Source organism: Mustela nigripes, chromosome 4 (assembly GCF_022355385.1).
Source record: "Mustela nigripes isolate SB6536 chromosome 4, MUSNIG.SB6536, whole genome shotgun sequence".
Lineage (NCBI taxonomy): Eukaryota > Metazoa > Chordata > Mammalia > Carnivora > Mustelidae > Mustela > Mustela nigripes.
Genome location: NC_081560.1, coordinates 117,754,478 through 117,771,972, shown reverse-complemented (window position 1 = coordinate 117,771,972; position 17,495 = coordinate 117,754,478). Strand labels below are relative to the sequence as shown.

Sequence of the window (17,495 nt, the reverse complement as noted above, 5' to 3'; positions counted from 1 at the left end):
ACTCTTTCGGTTATATAGGAGGGGGATATTTTGGTTATCTTGCAATTCTCTGTATAACTTATTGAGGAACTGCCAAACTGTTTTCCACAATGTCCAAACCATTTTATATGCCCACCAGCAAGGTAGGAACATCCTAATTTCTCCACATGCTTACCAGCATTTGTTCTTTTCCTTTTCTTTCTTTCTTTCTTTCTTTTTTTAAATTACATTCATCTTAGTGGTTATAAGATGTTCTCTCATTGTGGTTTTCATCTGCATTTCCCTAATGACTAAGGACACTGGGCATCTTTTCCTATGTTTCTTGACCATTCATATCTCTTCTTTGGAGAAATGTCTATTCAAGTCCTTGACCCATTTTAAAATTATACTGTTCGATTTTTTGCTGTTGAGTTGTAAGAGTTCTTTACATATTCTGGATTGTAGACTCTTATTAGATAAGTGATTCTCAAATATCTTCTCCTATCCTATGGGCTGTCTTTTTACTTTCTTGATAATCCTTTGATGTACCCAAGTTGTGAATTTTGATGAAGTCTGAATTAGTGTTTTTTTCTTTTGTTATTTATGCTTTCGGTGTAATATCTAAGAAACCACTGTTAAGTACAAGGTTGTGAAGATTCTCCCTTATGTTTTCTTCTAAGATTTTATGATTTTGCTTGCAGAGTTAGGTTCTTAATCCATTTGGGGTAAATTTTTACATGGGGTGTGACTTAAGGTTTCAACTTCATTCTTTTGTGTGTGGATGTCCAGTTGTCCCAGCACTTTGTGTTGAGGACCCTTGTTTCCCACTGAATGTTTTTGGGAACCTTATTTGAAATCAATTGGCAATAAGTGTGGGTTTATCTTGGTTCTAGTCCATTAATCTGTATGTCTATTCTTATGCCATTACCACATTATTTGGAGTAGGGTAGCTTTGTAGTAAGTTTGGAAATCAGGAAGTGTGAGTCCTCCAGCTTTGTTCTTTTTTTGAGATTGATTTGGCTATTTGGGGTCCCTTGCAACTCTATATAAATTTCAACATTTCTGCAAAGGCCATTGGGAATTTAATAGTGATTACAATAAGTCTGTCACTTGGGTGATACTGCTATTTTAAAATTAAGTCTCCCAGGGGACATGGCTGGCTCAGTTAGTAGAGCACAGGACTCTTTATTTCAGGGTCATGAGTTCAAGCCCCACATTGGGCACAGACTTTACTTAAGAAACAATAATTAAGTCTCCCAATCTATGAGCATACAGTATATTTTCCTGTATTTAAGTCTTCTTTAATTTCTTTCAGCAATGTTTTATAGTTTTCATTGTAGATCTCTTACATCTTCATGGTTAAGTTCATACCTCTCCTCTAGTACATTGTTCTTCCAAATTTTTTGTCCATTTTTAAATAATTGGGCCATTTGTTTTCTTATTTCCAAATTTGTGACAGGTCTTTATATAGTCTGGATGCTAGTCTCATCAGATATATGTTTTTACAAATGGTTTCTCCAATTCTGTGTCTTAACCTTTCATTTTCTTAACAGTGTCTTTCAAAGACATTGTTTTTAATTTTGATCAAGCCCAGTTTATCTATTTATTTTCTTACTGTTTGTGCTTTTTGTGTCTTATCTAAGAAATGTTTGCCAAACCCAAGATCATAAAATCTTCTCCTGTTTTCACATAGAAATTGTATAGTTCTAAGGTTTTATGGTCTATGATCCACATTTAGTTAATTTTTGCATAGAATGTGAAATGTGGACTTTTGAATCTAAAATGAAACATTTCAATTTCCATTTTGTTACTTACTAGTTGTGTCATATTAGACAAAACCTGTAACATTAATCCCAGTTTCTTCATTTGAAGCAAAGATAGTCATGTTTACTTCCTGATCTGTCAGAATTGTTGTGAGGAGCAAATGAAAAGAAGTAGAAAAGTGCTTTCTAAAATCAGAGCATAAATGTTAACTGTTATTTCTAGCTGACAGCAGCAAAAGAACGATGATAGAAGAATGTGTCATAATTGGGGGAAAGCCAGAATTCAAACAATTACTGGCAGTAGAGTGAGGTGTTTGAAAGCACTGGCTTTTCAACAGACCTGTGGCTGAATTCCGGTTTTGCCACCTCTTGGGGGAAGAACCTCACAGAAAGTACTAAGCCTTTACTTCCCAACTTCCACATCTGTGCAATGGGGAAGGAGTGGACACTCCACAGGGTGCTTGCAGGCTGAAGGGGAGTTAAGTACAAAGCCCAGTGAGCTACACAGACTAGGGGATTAGTAAATGGCATTTTTTGTAGGGCGCCTAGGTGGCTCAGTCGGTTGAGCGTCTGACTCTTGATTTTGGCTCAGATCATGATCTCCAGGTCATGAGACTGAGCCCTGTGTTGGGCTCTGCACACAGCCAGGAGTCTGCTTAAGATTCTCTCCCTCTCCCTCTCCTCCTTCCCCAACTGGCACTGCACATGCTCTCTCTCTCTAAAATAAATAAATATATTTTTTAAAATAAATAAAAAATAAATGGCATTTTTGAGAGAGAATGGCTATATAGAGAGACTATATAATGAATATATATACACACACATAGTATAATAAAATGATCATGTGGGCTATCATGTTTATACAGGTGCTTTAGACCAAGGTGCAAAGATGAAGGTGAAAAGAAAGAATGCACCTTGCACTCTCCCACCTCTGGGAAAGTACACCTGCTCTTGGAACATCATTCCAACATCATTCCCTTTGCTTGTCTGGCTTCATTTTTTAGGATTTATTTCTAGCGGCATCTTCTCTTAGGAAGTGATGTGTTACCACTCTCCTCACACTGTCTGTTCAGGCACCTGGGTGGCTCAGTTGATTAAGCGTCTGCCTTCGGCTCAGGTCATGATCCCAGGATCCTGAGATTGAGTCCTTCATTGGGATCCCTGCTCACTGGGAAGTTTGCTTCTCCCTCTGTCCTTCTCCCCTGCTCATGATCTCTCTCTGTCTCTCTCTCTATCTCAAGTAAATAAATAAACAAATAAAATCCTTAAAAAAATTCTGTTCACAGAGTGTATTATACATACTTTTTTACAGCAAACCACACTATCTCATGATTATCTGCTCTTCAGTCAGCTTTGTTGATTATACAGCCAGCTCCTTGTAGGAAGGGAGCTGTCTTTGAGCCTGTCAAATCCCACATAATGTCTGGCATAGGGTAAGAGCTCAATATAGGCATGTGAAATGGAAACTTGCATATATATTATTAATTTCTAATGTGGACATAGATAGATTTTTGGCAGCTGAACTTTCTTGTTAGTTTTATAGCATAATACTGATGTCGACCCTCAATAGATCTAGTAGACTTACCCTTTATGGAACAGTTCTGGAAGAGGGCCTACTTCTCTTGGAGTGTCCACACCCGTACAGTAACACCTGTCACCAAGTTTGAAGTAATAACACGGACGACAGATGAACAGATAGAGCATTTGTCCAGGAGAAATGACACAGCCTGCCTTAAAAAGTTTTCCATCAATGAATGCCGCTCAAAATAATCAGTTCTTCTGAAAAACCATGATACGGAATAAACGGCAAGGTCGGTCTCAGTAGTACTTAAGAAAAAAGGATTTAATTAAATGCCCATGTGTTGAAATATTTAACAGTTTGCATAATACGGAATTTTGTGAAAAGAGGAAATAGTGGCTCATAGAAACTTCCATTAAACTGTGACTGTACCTCCCTAATTCCATGATCAGAACATCTCAGCCAATGACCTCACACACGTGCGGCCACCTCATAATAAACTGAAGTAATCGTCAGTAACGAGCTGGTGACAAAGAGGTAGGAGATGACACAATGGAATGGTTCAGGCTGACACCTGTTATGTGCCTTGCTCTTGAGGGACTGGGTCATGCCAGAGTGCACCGATCCCAAAGGGCCTCTTTGTCCCACCATACTTTACCAGAAACTCATGACCCATAGGCAAGAGCGCTTTTATGGCCATAGTGTCATGCCAGGAAATGTTGACTCATGGCACAAATGGCAGAAATGTGTTTAAGTACCAAACACTAACACTAAAGAATGTGCAGATCAGGGAATAAACAGCAAGAAGCTGAAAAATGTATAAGCTTAAAAAAAAAAAACTGACAAGAGTTCCTTGCATCCACAGAAATACACCTCTTTGGTCTCACCTTGCTCTGTTATTCAACAGTCCCAATGGTGTGACTAAGGGTCATAGCACCTGGCACTGAATCAGTCCTTCAGAAACATACCTTGTCCAAGGCTATTGGCATAAGTGAAGAAGAGAACACAGAGGAGAGAGAGCAACTCTAAAAGGAGAATAAGAAAAACAAAAAAGTAGGAGAGCAAGTGGCCATGAAGAGAGGTAGTCAAGGGGCACCTGGGTGGCTCAGTCATTAAGCATCTGTCTTCAGCTCAGGTCATGACCTCAGGGTACTGGGATTGAGTCCTACATTGGGCTCCCTGCTCAGCGGGGAGTCTGCTTCTGTCTCTCCCACTTTCCCTCCTCCTGCTTGTGCTCCCTCTCTCTGTGTGTCAAATAAATAAATAAAATCTTAAAAGAAAGAGAGAGAGAGAGAGAGAGAGGTAGTCAAGAAAAGAAAGCAATTAATGGGGACACTCGAGCTAAGCACCAAGGAAATGACCCCATGTCCTCTCTTCTTCCTCTCATTACCAATTTAGTAATACATCCTGAGAACTTGCTTCGTCCTGGCGACTGTGGTAAATGCTTTCCACCGTGTTGCCCCATTTTATTCCAACCACGACCCTGGGAGGCAGGTTCAGTCATTACTGGTTACAGATGGGCCCTGGAGCTGGGAGCACCGTCTACCCTGCTCAGAGTCCCACCATGAGCTGGGCTTTGAACTGAAATCTGTCTGACGCCAGAGTCCAAGATCACACATAATCAAATCATTAAAAATCCAGAAATTATAAAGCACAAATATGGGAGAAAAATCACAGGACCAGTGGCAGTATGATTTTACCATGTACATGAACTAGCAAGAAACACAGGGAACGTACTTGAACTGATAAATACAATGGTTATTTATTTTTTTTTTTTTTTTAGAGTACTTATCCCGGGAGGCCATATGCTTGAATCTGTCACAGTTAAGAAAAGTGTCAAAACTGACCATCCATTTTATTCAAAAGATTTAAGTCCAAATGGCTTTGTTCCTAAAACATCAAATTCAAGCTCAAATTCGAAAGACCTGATCCAACCAATGACAGGACAAAGAATGCACGCCAGGCTCTGAAAGAGGACAATCCTTGGGGTTTATAGTTTATAGTTTTGGCATTTTCATACAATCAGTCACTGCCTTCTATTTCCAACCCACACAACACAAGATATCAAGGGCAATATAATGGAAAAAATACATATAAGAAAGAAAAAAAAATGAAAATATGAACTGCCATTTGACCTTCCAGGGATGACTTAAACAACACGACACCCCGAAGATCAATCTCACGGGGCAAGAGTGTAAGTACTGGGGGATCTCGGGCTCTTCTGGGTGCATACCTGTCCCCCCACAGAACCCAAACAACTAAGGAAAATTCTGGTTGTGCGCTGTTGTACATTTCTTCTTTTCTCTTTTTTTCTTTCTATTCCTGGTGAGGACTATGCCACCTGAGGTAATGAGGAAGCCAGAATGGGGAATTGCACTAAAAAGGGCAAAGAGTTACTTGTTTAAGAGGAAAAAAAAAAAAAAAAGAAAGAGGATCGAGTCAAGAGTGAAGAATGTAAACAGGGCTGCTGGTCAGAGAGACTGTGGCGGGGAATTAAGAGGTGAAGCTGAACAGGGAAGGTGTGGGGAAGCTTCCAGAAGCGGGAGACACAGAGAATGAGAAGAGAGACTTCCAGAAGTGCTGGCGAGGATGACAAATGTTGGCTATTCTTTAAAGTTTCAAAAAACGTGCTTGTAAAGATTGGAGTTAGAGGCCCACCTTGGAGATACCTAGGGTTCGGTTCCAGACCACCACAGCGAGGATTGTAATAAAGCCAGTCAAATGAAATTCTTCTGGTTTCCCGTGCATATAAAAGTTATGTTTTCACTATACTGTAGTCAATTAAGTGTGCAGGAGCACTATGTCTTCAAAAATGTACATACCTCGATTTAGAAATATATTATTGTTACAAAACGCTCGCCATCGTCTGAGCTTTCAGTGAGACATAATCACTGAGCACAGGTCACCATCATAAATATCATAATAAGGAAAAAGTTTGAAATATTGTGAGAATTATCAGAAGGTGACACGGAGACAGGAAGTGAGCACATTCTGTTGGAGGAAAAAAATGATGCTGGTAGATTTGCTTGACCCAGGGTTGCCAGAAATCTTAAATTTGTAAAAAAAAAAAAAAAAAAAAAAAAACACAGCATCTATGACATGCAATAAAGCCAAGTGCAATAAAATATGATATGCCTGTATTTTAAATTTCTTTTGGTTGTGGAATTGTGTTTCCCTGACTGCAACACAAGACCGGGCCATGAGTAGTTCCTGATTTATGCAGGATATAGTAGAATAACCTTTATAGCAAGTACTGTAGAAGGAGGACTCAGGGGAGGACTTTAGGTTGATTATAAATCCTCATAATTGTATGAAATTTCTGTGGTCACGGATACATGTATACTTTGAAGTGATGAGAACCTTCATGCTCATAACTTTTATCAGATTCCTTTTTTTAAAAATTTATTTATTTGAAAGAGAGCAAGCGTGCGCGTGGGGTGGGGGAGGGGCAGAGAGACTGTGGAGCCGACTCCTGGCTGAGTGTGGAGGCCGACTGGAGGCTCCATCTCACGACCCAGAGATCACGACCTGAGCGGAAATCACGGGTCCGAGGCTTAACTGCGCCACCGGGGGCTCCCCAGCTTTTATCAGATCCTTAAAGAGATTGTGACTCTTCTTACAAAATATGAACAGACAGCCACTAGGGAGAGAGAAGATACCCTCTCAGGGCAAAAGACCAAGTTAAAAAAAAAAAAGTAACCACAGAAGAAACCTGATTTCTAATCGTACTACAAAAGCTTCAGAAGTTAGTCCAGATCCATTTATTTTGCCCGAGACACCAACATATTCCTTCCCTCCCCATAAATTCCTCTCCTGATTTCCTTGGTATCTGAAAATAACATTCAGTGGTGAGAGGTTTTTTTGTTGGTTGGTTCGTTTTTAAAGAAAGTACTCCATGAATGTGCTAAATAAAGCAGGGGAAAGAACCACTGGCATTTTGGGGGACTCAAGAAAGGTGAAGGGAAATCAGAGTTCAACTCACAAGCTCGTCATTCACAGTAGTTGGAACAAGGCATCACGAGAAGCCCGGAAATCAGGGGGCAAAGCACAGCAAATATCAGTGAGTATTAGGGTCGTTGGACTGATCACCTGTGGCGTTGAGGTAGATGGAAAGACATCTCCAGTGATGACTCTCTTACTGAAAGCATTAGCCCATCACGCCAGTCACAGAAGCCTTCATGCAACGCATCATGGCTTAGACATCCCATTCTGCTAACTGGATGGACATCTAAATTCTGGAGGGCAAAGAGCACCCATGGGAGGACTGAGAACCATGAAAACCTGCCATTGCTTGGCTAAGTTTGTTCAAACCACCTACTCAAGTGTTTTAGGCAAACCAAACAGGAGGCACAGAGCAGCTCCCGAGTCTTTCACACACGCCTTCCTCCTTCATTTGCCTCATTCCTCCTGGCAGAGCAGCGCCCACAAGAACACACCATTATCTTACTCAAGACCAAAAATTCAGCTCAGGGTCTCAGGAGAAGGCCGTCAGCCAATCAGTCATAGTCTCTGGGGTTGGGGGAGCCGAGTCCCAGGCATGCCACCGGCATTCGTTAAATGCTTATTGAGTCAATGAGTAGCTAAATGAGTAAACTACAGACCTCTTTCCTCCCTCCCATCACTGTGGTTCTGTAACTTTCATTCTAATCCCCAGGACCTGCGAAGATGATGTGGTGGGCCCAAGGGAGAATGAAGGACTCAGCGGGTGGGAAGACTGGCTCTGTCCCTCTGAGCCAAGGGACCTTCTGGAATTTATTTCATGGCTTTGAGGGCTCAGTTTTCTCATCGCTAGACTGGGTTAAAACTGGCAACCTTGTCAGGCTACCTTCAATGTTAAATGAGATCCCGTGTTTGAAGGGCCCAGCTCCTGGTCTGCAACTATGGGCACCCATGCTCCCTCTCTCTCTCTCCCTCCTCTCCCCTACCCTGCACAGTGCAGAGATCGCAAAAGAAGAGAAAAAAAGAGAAAAAATAAAATGAATGGAGACAAAGGATGGGGAATCCACGCCACCTACTGCTGCCTGGGGCGGGGGTCGCCAGTTCTGTGGTCTCTTGAGGATGTCATAAAATAAGGGTTTGAAGAGCTCTATTATTTGTTCATCAGAAAGAGGGGCAGGGGGAGGGGGATGACAGGGGTGGGAGTGTGAAGAATTAGAGCCTTTTGGGGTGGAACAGGAGAGGGGGAGGAGGAAAAGAAAAGGAACACAGGGTAGGATCCAGACTGGAAGAAGACACGGATGGGATTTTCCCAGTATGGGGACTGCACCTCTGCTCAGAGGTGAATGGAAGTTCAAAACCAAAGGGTTGTTCCTCTTTCTTTTCTGTTCCTGTTCCTACACAATCTTCCCCTTCAGTCTACACATGTAGGAGACCATACTCATGCACGTGCATCTGTGTGCTTGTTGAAGATAGACTATGCATGTGTTCTGGGACAGCAAGGGAAGAGGGGGGCACACATTTATGTCAAATTTCAAAGGTTACAATGGGGCTTTGAAAAGCACTGGCGAGATGTTCTCTTGGGATTAATAACTGAAAAGTAGTTAAATCCTATTACGTCTTTGGACCTGTCATTCCTTATTCCTTTCTTTAAGGTGATAGAGGAGATCATCTGTCTATCTATCCTCTATCATCTATCTACTTACCTACCTACTGTCCATCTACCCATCACCTACCTACCTATCTACCGACCTATCTATTTCCGGAAAAGTCAACATTTACTTATCTAGCATCACCTTCTTCTATTTCACCATGTAGGCAATATCTCTGCCATAAAGAATAACGTTACGCTCTGTAGAATGATGTGCAATGTACTATGGGCAGGGTAGGAATATCAGAAAATGCAAACTTCTAAGTTCCAATGAAACAACTTACTCCCTTTTAGACTTTGCAGCCAATGCAGATTTTGTGACAACAGAATTATAAATGCACTGGGCTCATTTCAAGACAGAACATCCAAATTGTAATAAAAATCATGGCTAGGGTTTGGATGTGGTTTGTGTTCCGATATTTTTTATTAAATTTTGTGATATTGCACAACTTCGGATGGGTCATTTTGTGGTTAGGGCCTATCTATTTCTATTAACACATGATGTTTGAAGAGATAAATTGATTTTAACCCATCTTTTCAGCTCATTATTTTGTGGAAGTCACAAGAATATTTATAAATTGCAAAAGGACTTGCTGTGTAATACATCCACCTTCAAATTATAGCAACAGGATGATGTCCTGTCTTCTTTTTCAAGCTGACCTACAATTGAGTTACTAGCACTTAAAGACATTTGTTATCGAGATGGTTTTCAATGCTTTTAAAAGGAAAGAGTAAAATCTTCTAAAGTGACCATGATATATTTAAGTAAATATTTTCCCCAAAAGTTCCCTGTATAATTGAACTTGAGAAGACACAGGTAAACACACAGGCACGCTGTAGTGTTTTAGAAAGTAATTTACCAATTCCTCTGATTTTGGAAAGCCCTACATGTAAAATATACAGAATCTGCTGCAATTTCTCACAACACCCTTTTTCCTAAAGGTTTCCCAAGTTGGGTGCCCAACAGCCCTGATCAATCAGCTAACCAACGGGCTCAGAGCTCTTAGGGGGAGAAAAATCACTGCTGCTTTTCTCCTCTGCCTTGCGCTCCACTGTCCCCCAAATGGCTTTACAATTGAGTTTACAGATCAAAAGACTTTTTCTACAAATACTCACAAACTTCTGTTGGTATACGCAGAGATTTCCGGAAAAGTCAACATTTACTTAGTGTGAAGAGCTTGGATCTGAACTGGTGGAGGGATCAGCAGGTTTATCTAACCCAGAAAAACAACTTGAGCAGCTGAACTACACAGGTATTCATCTTGGTCCCCCCAAGGAGCTTGGCTGGCGGCAGTCAAAACCAAAGTGGGAACTTAATAAAAATGAAAATTGTGGTAGCAAAATACACTTACAAGGTTAATGTGACCTCTTGTAGAAAATTTGGGAGGTTAAAGTGGTTTCTATGTAACCACAGTCCTGACTTAGAAAAACCCCAGAGAAACAGCTGCATTTTGATCTACAACTTGCCTTGCCTGCATACGAAACCCCAGCTTTTCAGGGTGTGTGAGTCTTGCGATGCTGGATTTTGAACATGACCTCGGGGGAAAACTGTATGCAGCTCTCATTGAGAAATAACTGGGCTAATAAGACCCATAGAAGTTAAGTTTACGGTTACACATGGGGCAAACAAGTAATGGCTCCAGGGATCCCACGGTTCCATTCTTGGACTACGGAATGACAGAGAGGACAAAAAGGGAGTACTGATGAAGATGATTGTGTCCTCGCACGCATGTTCTCTTACCTGCGAATGTCTCCACTTCTGGCATTGAGTCGCAACTGGCCGAGGCAGCCCTGGCAAGACGCCTTCCAGCTGCTGGAAGATGAGCCCCTGCACGTCCTCGGTGCCATGCTCCAAGTGGGTGACTCCAAAGGGGACAGTGGTGTGAACCACAACGGAAGGCCCGACTTCGGAGGACTCTAGTGTAAGAGGAACACAAAGACACGCCTTGAAGCAGGTCAGAGGGAAATGTCTGTCAGCCTTTCAAACCAGGGTTAAGAACGAATCACAATAAGCAGACCGTAAATAGTACATAAATAGACCACAAACAGGGGAAAACCGATTCTAATCCCTGACCACCAAATTAGACTATCTCTGAAATTCAAAATCAAGCTTCTCTGAAGAGGAGGACAGAGTCACGATGTATATTAGAGAACAAATTTTCAGATCCTACTAAAGAACCAGAAGGAAGGGGAAAAGGAACATCTAGTCATTTCTGCCTCAGGTAAAATCACCATCTCTCCTCCACTAAATTATAAGTTCTCTAGGGCAGGAGCTGTTTCTCAGGTATCGCTTATACTCTCCTTGAATTCGGAGAACAACGTAGATGTTCAGTAAACGCTTCTTCGTTGTCTGTTAAATGAATTGCAAAATAGTTTGTTGAAATTATATAAGTGACAGAATAAAATATCATTACCGTGTTCAAAAAAAAAAAAAAAAATCAAGCTTCTCTCTAAAAATGGGCTTGACTTCCGAATATTCTTTATCTTTGAAGCAGCACTAAGAGTAAAACCGTCCTCATTCATCCCACGAACTACTTTCCGTTTTTGTTTGCCATGGAGTTTACGTGTTTGTTTTGCAGCATTTCCACGAATTCAAATAATGCACGTCACCTTCGTCTCTTTCACTCTTTGGTGGAATACAGAAAATTGAATGAAGTTTTAGATGAGAGCAAAGTGGCTGAGGCATTACAAAACACAGTCTTGACAGGGACATTAAGAGTCTGCCTGTTATTATGATTTTAAATCATGTAGAAGAGAAAGTTGAGGGGAGGCAATCATAGATCTAAAAATGCATGAAATTGGGGCACTTGGGTGGCTCCGCCGGTGAAGTGTCTGCCTTCGGCTCAGGTCATGATCCCAGGGTCCTGGGATCGAGCCCTGTATCAGGCTCCTTGTGCTTCTCCCTCTACCCACCCCCCACTTGTGATCTCTCTCTCTCTTTCAAATAAATAAATAAGTCTTTAAAAACATAAAATGCATGACATAATAAGACAGTTGGTTCTCCCCCACCCCTCGCTGAAAGAAGAGAATATTGAAGTGTGTAAGGTCTGACAGGGGCTGGCAAGCCTGATTCTGAAAATTCTCATTTTGGACCGTCGAGGGTAAGACAACGATCTAGGTGTGCCAAGTGTGTTTGAACAATTTTACACACTAAAAGTACTCCGTGGCACAACATTAAGCCACTGACTTGCTACAGGCCCGCTTACCTTCTTTCCATTTCAGAGTTTTTGTTTTGTTTCATTTTCTGTAAAATCAGAATCTTTGTACCGATCCCACAGTTCTGTGGTGAGGATTAAGGGATGAACGGCCGGGGAGAGCTCGGCACAATTTCTGGCACCGAGCAGGGGCTTCATCAATGGGAGCCACGAGAACAGAAGCAATACTCCCGATATAGACAAAAGAAAAGGTCCCGTGCTCTTGCCCGAATGATAGTGCCTTTTTTTTTTTTTAAGTGCTTCATTTTTTCCACTGCTCTCTGCCCAGAGAATCCTGGATTGTGAATTTTACAGAACGCAGGGGAAGGGGGAGTCCCAAAATCCTGTGAGCATTTTAAAGTCAAGCGAGGGCTTCCAAATATTTTTATATGCACGAGGTGGGAGAGCGGACTTTGGAATCCGTGCGGTAAATACGGTGTAAGGAGCCTGTCCCCACAGGGGCTGGAACAACGTGGAGGAGGACACGGAGGGACCACCTCTGAACATTCCGCGTTAAACCCACCAGGCTAGACGTTAGTGGTACCTCGCACAGGGGAGGACCCAGGAGTTCAAGCCCTTCAACCTTGTCACCCATGGGGCACAGGACAGGCTCAGTCCACACAGCGTCCAACTCTTGGCCTAGGGGCCTTGAATTCAAGCCCCATGTTGGGTGTAGTAATTACTTCAAAATAAAATCTTTAAAAAAAAAAAATCTGGTCACCCATCTCCCCCCAGGGAGTGTTATTTTGGTTCCCAAGTAATAGATTCAGGGAGGCTTCCTCCCAGCAAGGGGGTGTCAGCCCCATCCCCCTTCTATTAGGGACCAAATCTTCCCAAAGACAGAGAAAGCTACTGGGTCAACCTTCGGAAGCACGAGAGTCGGGGTTCAGAGCTGGCTTATGGATGGCAGGCTTCCAAGGAAAGTGAATGCTAGCCGCGTGCTGGGAATCTGAAGGTTGCACTGACCCAGGCATTTTGATGGGGGCTGGGGGGAGGGTTGGGAGTGGGAGAGACTTGTAAAATGACTGAGGGCCGTGATGGTGTCTTGCCAGGTTTCTCCCATTTACATCAGCCATCCACTCTAAGAAAAACAGTAAAAAAGGAAATTTAAGACCCAAAATGAAACTGTTCTTGCATGACAATGAGAGAAAACCTGGCTCTTGTTTTTATTGGAATCAGACGAAAATTTTCCAGAATTTAGATTAAAAATTGAATCGATGCAACCTGAAACAATGAGTTTGAAGGGAACGCTCCCTCTGCCCCCTCTCTCCATGCCCTCCCCAAATGAAAGGGCATCTTTAGAAGCTAGAGCCCCAAAATACAAACAGCCAACAGGAGTTTAAACGTGACTCGGGTTTAGAAAGAGAGCACGGGGAAGAGCCACGAATAAGTGAGTAGGGTTCAGAGCGTCGAGTCATTATAGTCCGTATTCTTGGGTCACTGGGAAGGTGGTAATAATGTTACCTTTTCTCTCCTTCTCTCTATTCAGTTTAATAAGCACAGCACTTCACTTTTGGCATACGAAATGTTAAGTTCACGTTAAGGGGACAACTGTTTCTGTCCACTGGGAGATCAGGGGCTTTAGTGGGAAGGTAAGTACTTGAACCTGAGCACCCCAACGGCCCAGTGGTCCCGGACAACTTAATCTCTCGGGCCTCACCTTCGCACATCAATTGAAAGGGAACATTACTACGTACCTTATAAGGCTGTCACAAGGTTTAAATGGATGAGAACACATAAAACCTTTCTTCAGACAAGAAGTGCTACCCAAATGCTACAGACCCCCAGATCATACTCTTGTTTCGGCTCTATGCCATAGCAGGAGTCACTTCAGAAGGGGAAACCATGTTGGCTTCTCTCAAAGCTTGAAGACTGATGATCGCATCAACACCCCAGGAACCGTGGCAGACTATTCCTGGATATAGACACAGCTGTTTTTATATATTTGTTTATTGTGGTAAAATAGACATAATCTAAAATTCACCACTTTAACCTGTTTTAAGTATGCAGTAGTCTCGCATTAGGTACACTTAACCCACATCGCCCAACAACCATCATGGATGTGGGTACCCAGAGCTTTTTAATCTCTCCGCGTCAAGTCTACACCCAGGAAACACGGAGCCCCTCCATCCCCGTTCCCCCAGCCCCTGTCAACCACCATTCTGTTCCTCTCTCGGATTCCCACTACTTGACGTGCCTCATAGACACGGAATAATATGACATCCTTTCAGGATGGGTTTATTTCATCTAGCGTGATGTCTGTAAGGCTCACCTGTGTTGCAGCAGGTGTCTGAACCCCCTTCCTCTTTAAGACCGAATAATATTCCAGGGTACGGATGGACCACGTTTTGCGTACTCAGTCATCTGTCCATCCATTTATGTGTTCTTCCGCCTTCTGGCTATTTTGAATGAGGCTGATACGAACACGGGGCACCCATATGTATTTGAGGCCCTGCTTTCCCTTCTTTTGGGTGTGTGCCCAGGTGTGGGATGGCTGGACCATATGGTAATGCTATGTTTAAATGTCTGAGGAACCACCGTATCGATTTCCCACAGCAGCGGCCCCATTTCCTCATTCCCACCAGCAAGGTACAAAGCGTCCAATTTCTCTGCATCCTCGTCAACACTTGTTATTTTGTTTTATTTGTTATGATAGCAATTAGTCTACAGTTTTGAATGGGGTCAAAGAGCTAAGAGTTGATAACAACAGCATGAGCCCCAGGGTTAGCAGTGGGGCAGAATTTCTGTCTACAGCTGATGGAACACCAAGCTCAAGAAGGCCCTCCAGGGAGATACTTGCAAAGCTGTCCTCTGTCCCCCAAACAAAAACTGAAATTTATCTTAAAATAAGGACATTAGTGCCTCAGAGCCACGGTCAGATCAATCATAAAAAGAACCACTAATAGGTTAAACACACTGAAAGACCCAATGCTCCTTATAACAAAATACATTTGTTTAAAGACTTTATCTCTTTAGAGAGCAAAAGCGTGAGGGGCGGAGAGGGGCAGGAGCAGAGAGAGAGAGCGCCTCAACCAGGCTCCACACACAGCGCAGAGCCTGACGCTCGACCCCACGACCCTGAGACCGTGACCTGAGCTGAAATCAAGAGTCGGACGCTTAACCCACTGAGCCACCCAGATGCCCCAATAAAACCATTTTTAAAACAAATCCTGACTCAATTGTGTTGAGTCAAAGAATGTGATCTGGATGATACTTTAAGATCTCTGGAATGGCTTCAAACATCGTCAGTTTTCCTAAGTGTTGCCTGTGTGCTTGAGTGCTTTTTAGTCATTGAATTAAATTTTAGTTAAGTCCGCTGGGACAATCTTATCAACTGTGTGGTTCTAATCAACTAAGTTCTTATGAATTGTCTGCCTGATCAATTACTGAAAGAGATATATTAAACATCTGTCCTGAATATGGTAAAATTCCCAGTTTCTCCTTTTAATCCTGACAATGTGTGGTTCATACTGAAGCTGTTACCAGTTTCCGGCTATTTCCTGATGCCTTTGAACAATACACTGTGAACATCTTTACATTTAGAAATGCCTTGAGGTTTATTTTCTATTTTTTATTTGTTCCACTCTTCCAACATTTGTTTCTTTTTAAAATTTTTTTTAAAAATTGCCTTCTTTTTGTTTAAACCACTTTTACCCCTTATTTCATTTTTCCTCTTTTCTAGTTTGGACATTATATACTTGGTTTCTGTTTTTAGGGATTACCCTCAGACTTCAGCATCCAAATTAAAGTCAAAAGTTAATATGTTTATCCTTCTCCAGATTCATATAAGAACTTTTGACTACTTAAATTCTGATTTTATGTTTTATCAAGTTTTTTGTCTGTTTGTTTGTTTTTGTCCAGGATTCACGAATTCAGCTTTTTTAAAAATAAATTCAGTGTTTGTATTTATCTATCCACAGCTTCCTTCATGGATCTCACAGCTTGTCTCTAGGGTTATTTTCCTTTTCCCAAAGTATCTCATGTTGAAATTCCTTAATGAGATTCTGTTGAAGGCTTTTGATTTTCTAAAAATGTCTTTATTTCACTGACATTTGCGAAAGATAGTTTTCCTTGGCATGTAATATAATACATTGAAAATATTTGCTCTCAGCACTTTAAAGATACTGTTCATATAGGTTAGCTTGTACTGATGCTGTTAAGAAGTCAACTCCATTGGACAGCAGATCCTCTGAAGATAATTTTCCTTTTATATCTGGATGTTTCTATTGTTTTCTCTTTGCCTTTGGGGTTCTGCAGTTTGACTTGGCTATCTTGAGATGTCTCTTTTTGCTTCCGTTCTTTGACTTCCTTGAGTTTTCTCAATCTGGAGACTCAGTTTTGTCATGAATTTTGGAAACAATTCTCCCTGTTCTTTCTATTCTATCTTCGTGGGACTTGGATTAGAAATAGAGCAGACGCTCTGACTCTGTCTTCATGTGTCTTGGGTTTCTTTTTAATATTTTCCATTTCTAACTCTCCATGCTAGATTCTATGTGATTTCCTCTGATTTACCTCTCGGTTTACTCTTCTCCCTTCATCTATGTTTTTTATGATATTCCCTTGAATTTCAAATTTAAATATTAAATTATTTAAATAATTAAATATTAAATAAGTAACTATTTAACTTAAATGTTAAATGATTCTTCATCTGTAAAAGTTGTATTTTTAGATCTACATGATCCATCTGGATTGTTTCTTTCTCTTTTATTTCTCTCAACGGGGTCAATGTGTTATACTGTGTGTTTGGTTATTCCCCAATCTGTGGTCTTTATGAGTCTGAGTCCCCTTTCCGTTGTGAGGGGTGGCTATCACTGCACGCTCATGATGGTGTCTTCCTTGTGCATTTTGTGATTTCTTTTTTTTTTTTTTTTCCTACTGTGAGCCTAAAGTTCCTAGCAACTGCATCTGAGAAATTCCCTGAGGCCTCAGCTTAAAGAGTGTTCCTTTGGAGATTTACTTTAGCTTCTGACAGATGCCTTGGGGGCAATACTGCCCCTGACTGCTTTAACTAGATTTTTGGAATATACTGGCAGAATGAATTCTTGCATCAAATCTGCCTGACGGTGGTTATGTGGTCTGGCATCTCAGGGGAGACATTTCATTTCTTTTCTTGTTTTTTCCACTCCCCTCAAGGACAGGCAAGCATCTCCATTGCCTTCTTCTGCCAGATAGGATATATCAGATACAGAGAAGTTGTTTATTTTTATTTTTAGAGAAATAGGGAGCGACAGGGAGCACCAGCAGGGGGAGGGGCAGAGAAACAGAGAGAAAGAACATCTCAAGCAGGTGCAGAGCCTGACCCGGGCTCTATCTCACAGACCTGAGGTCATGACCTGGGCTAAAATCAAGAATCAGATGTTTAGGGGCACCTGGGTGGCTCAGAGGGTTGAGCATCTGCCTTTGGCTCAGGTCCTGATCTCAGCCAATCCGGTCCTGAGATCAAGCCCCACATTGGGCTCCCTGCTCAGCGGGGA

At 41.8% G+C, this 17,495-nt stretch overlaps 1 protein-coding gene across 1 annotated transcript in view; it reads right to left on the bottom strand.

The window, feature by feature from the left end:
- RNLS (renalase, FAD dependent amine oxidase) overlaps window positions 1–17,495 on the bottom strand; it is a 55,496-nt gene that overhangs the window by 14,677 nt on the left and 23,324 nt on the right. Inside the window, exon 3 of the mRNA XM_059397643.1 lies at window positions 10,569–10,744. Within this exon, the coding sequence (XP_059253626.1) occupies window positions 10,569–10,744 (176 nt within the window). The remainder of the gene's footprint in view (window positions 1–10,568; window positions 10,745–17,495) is intronic.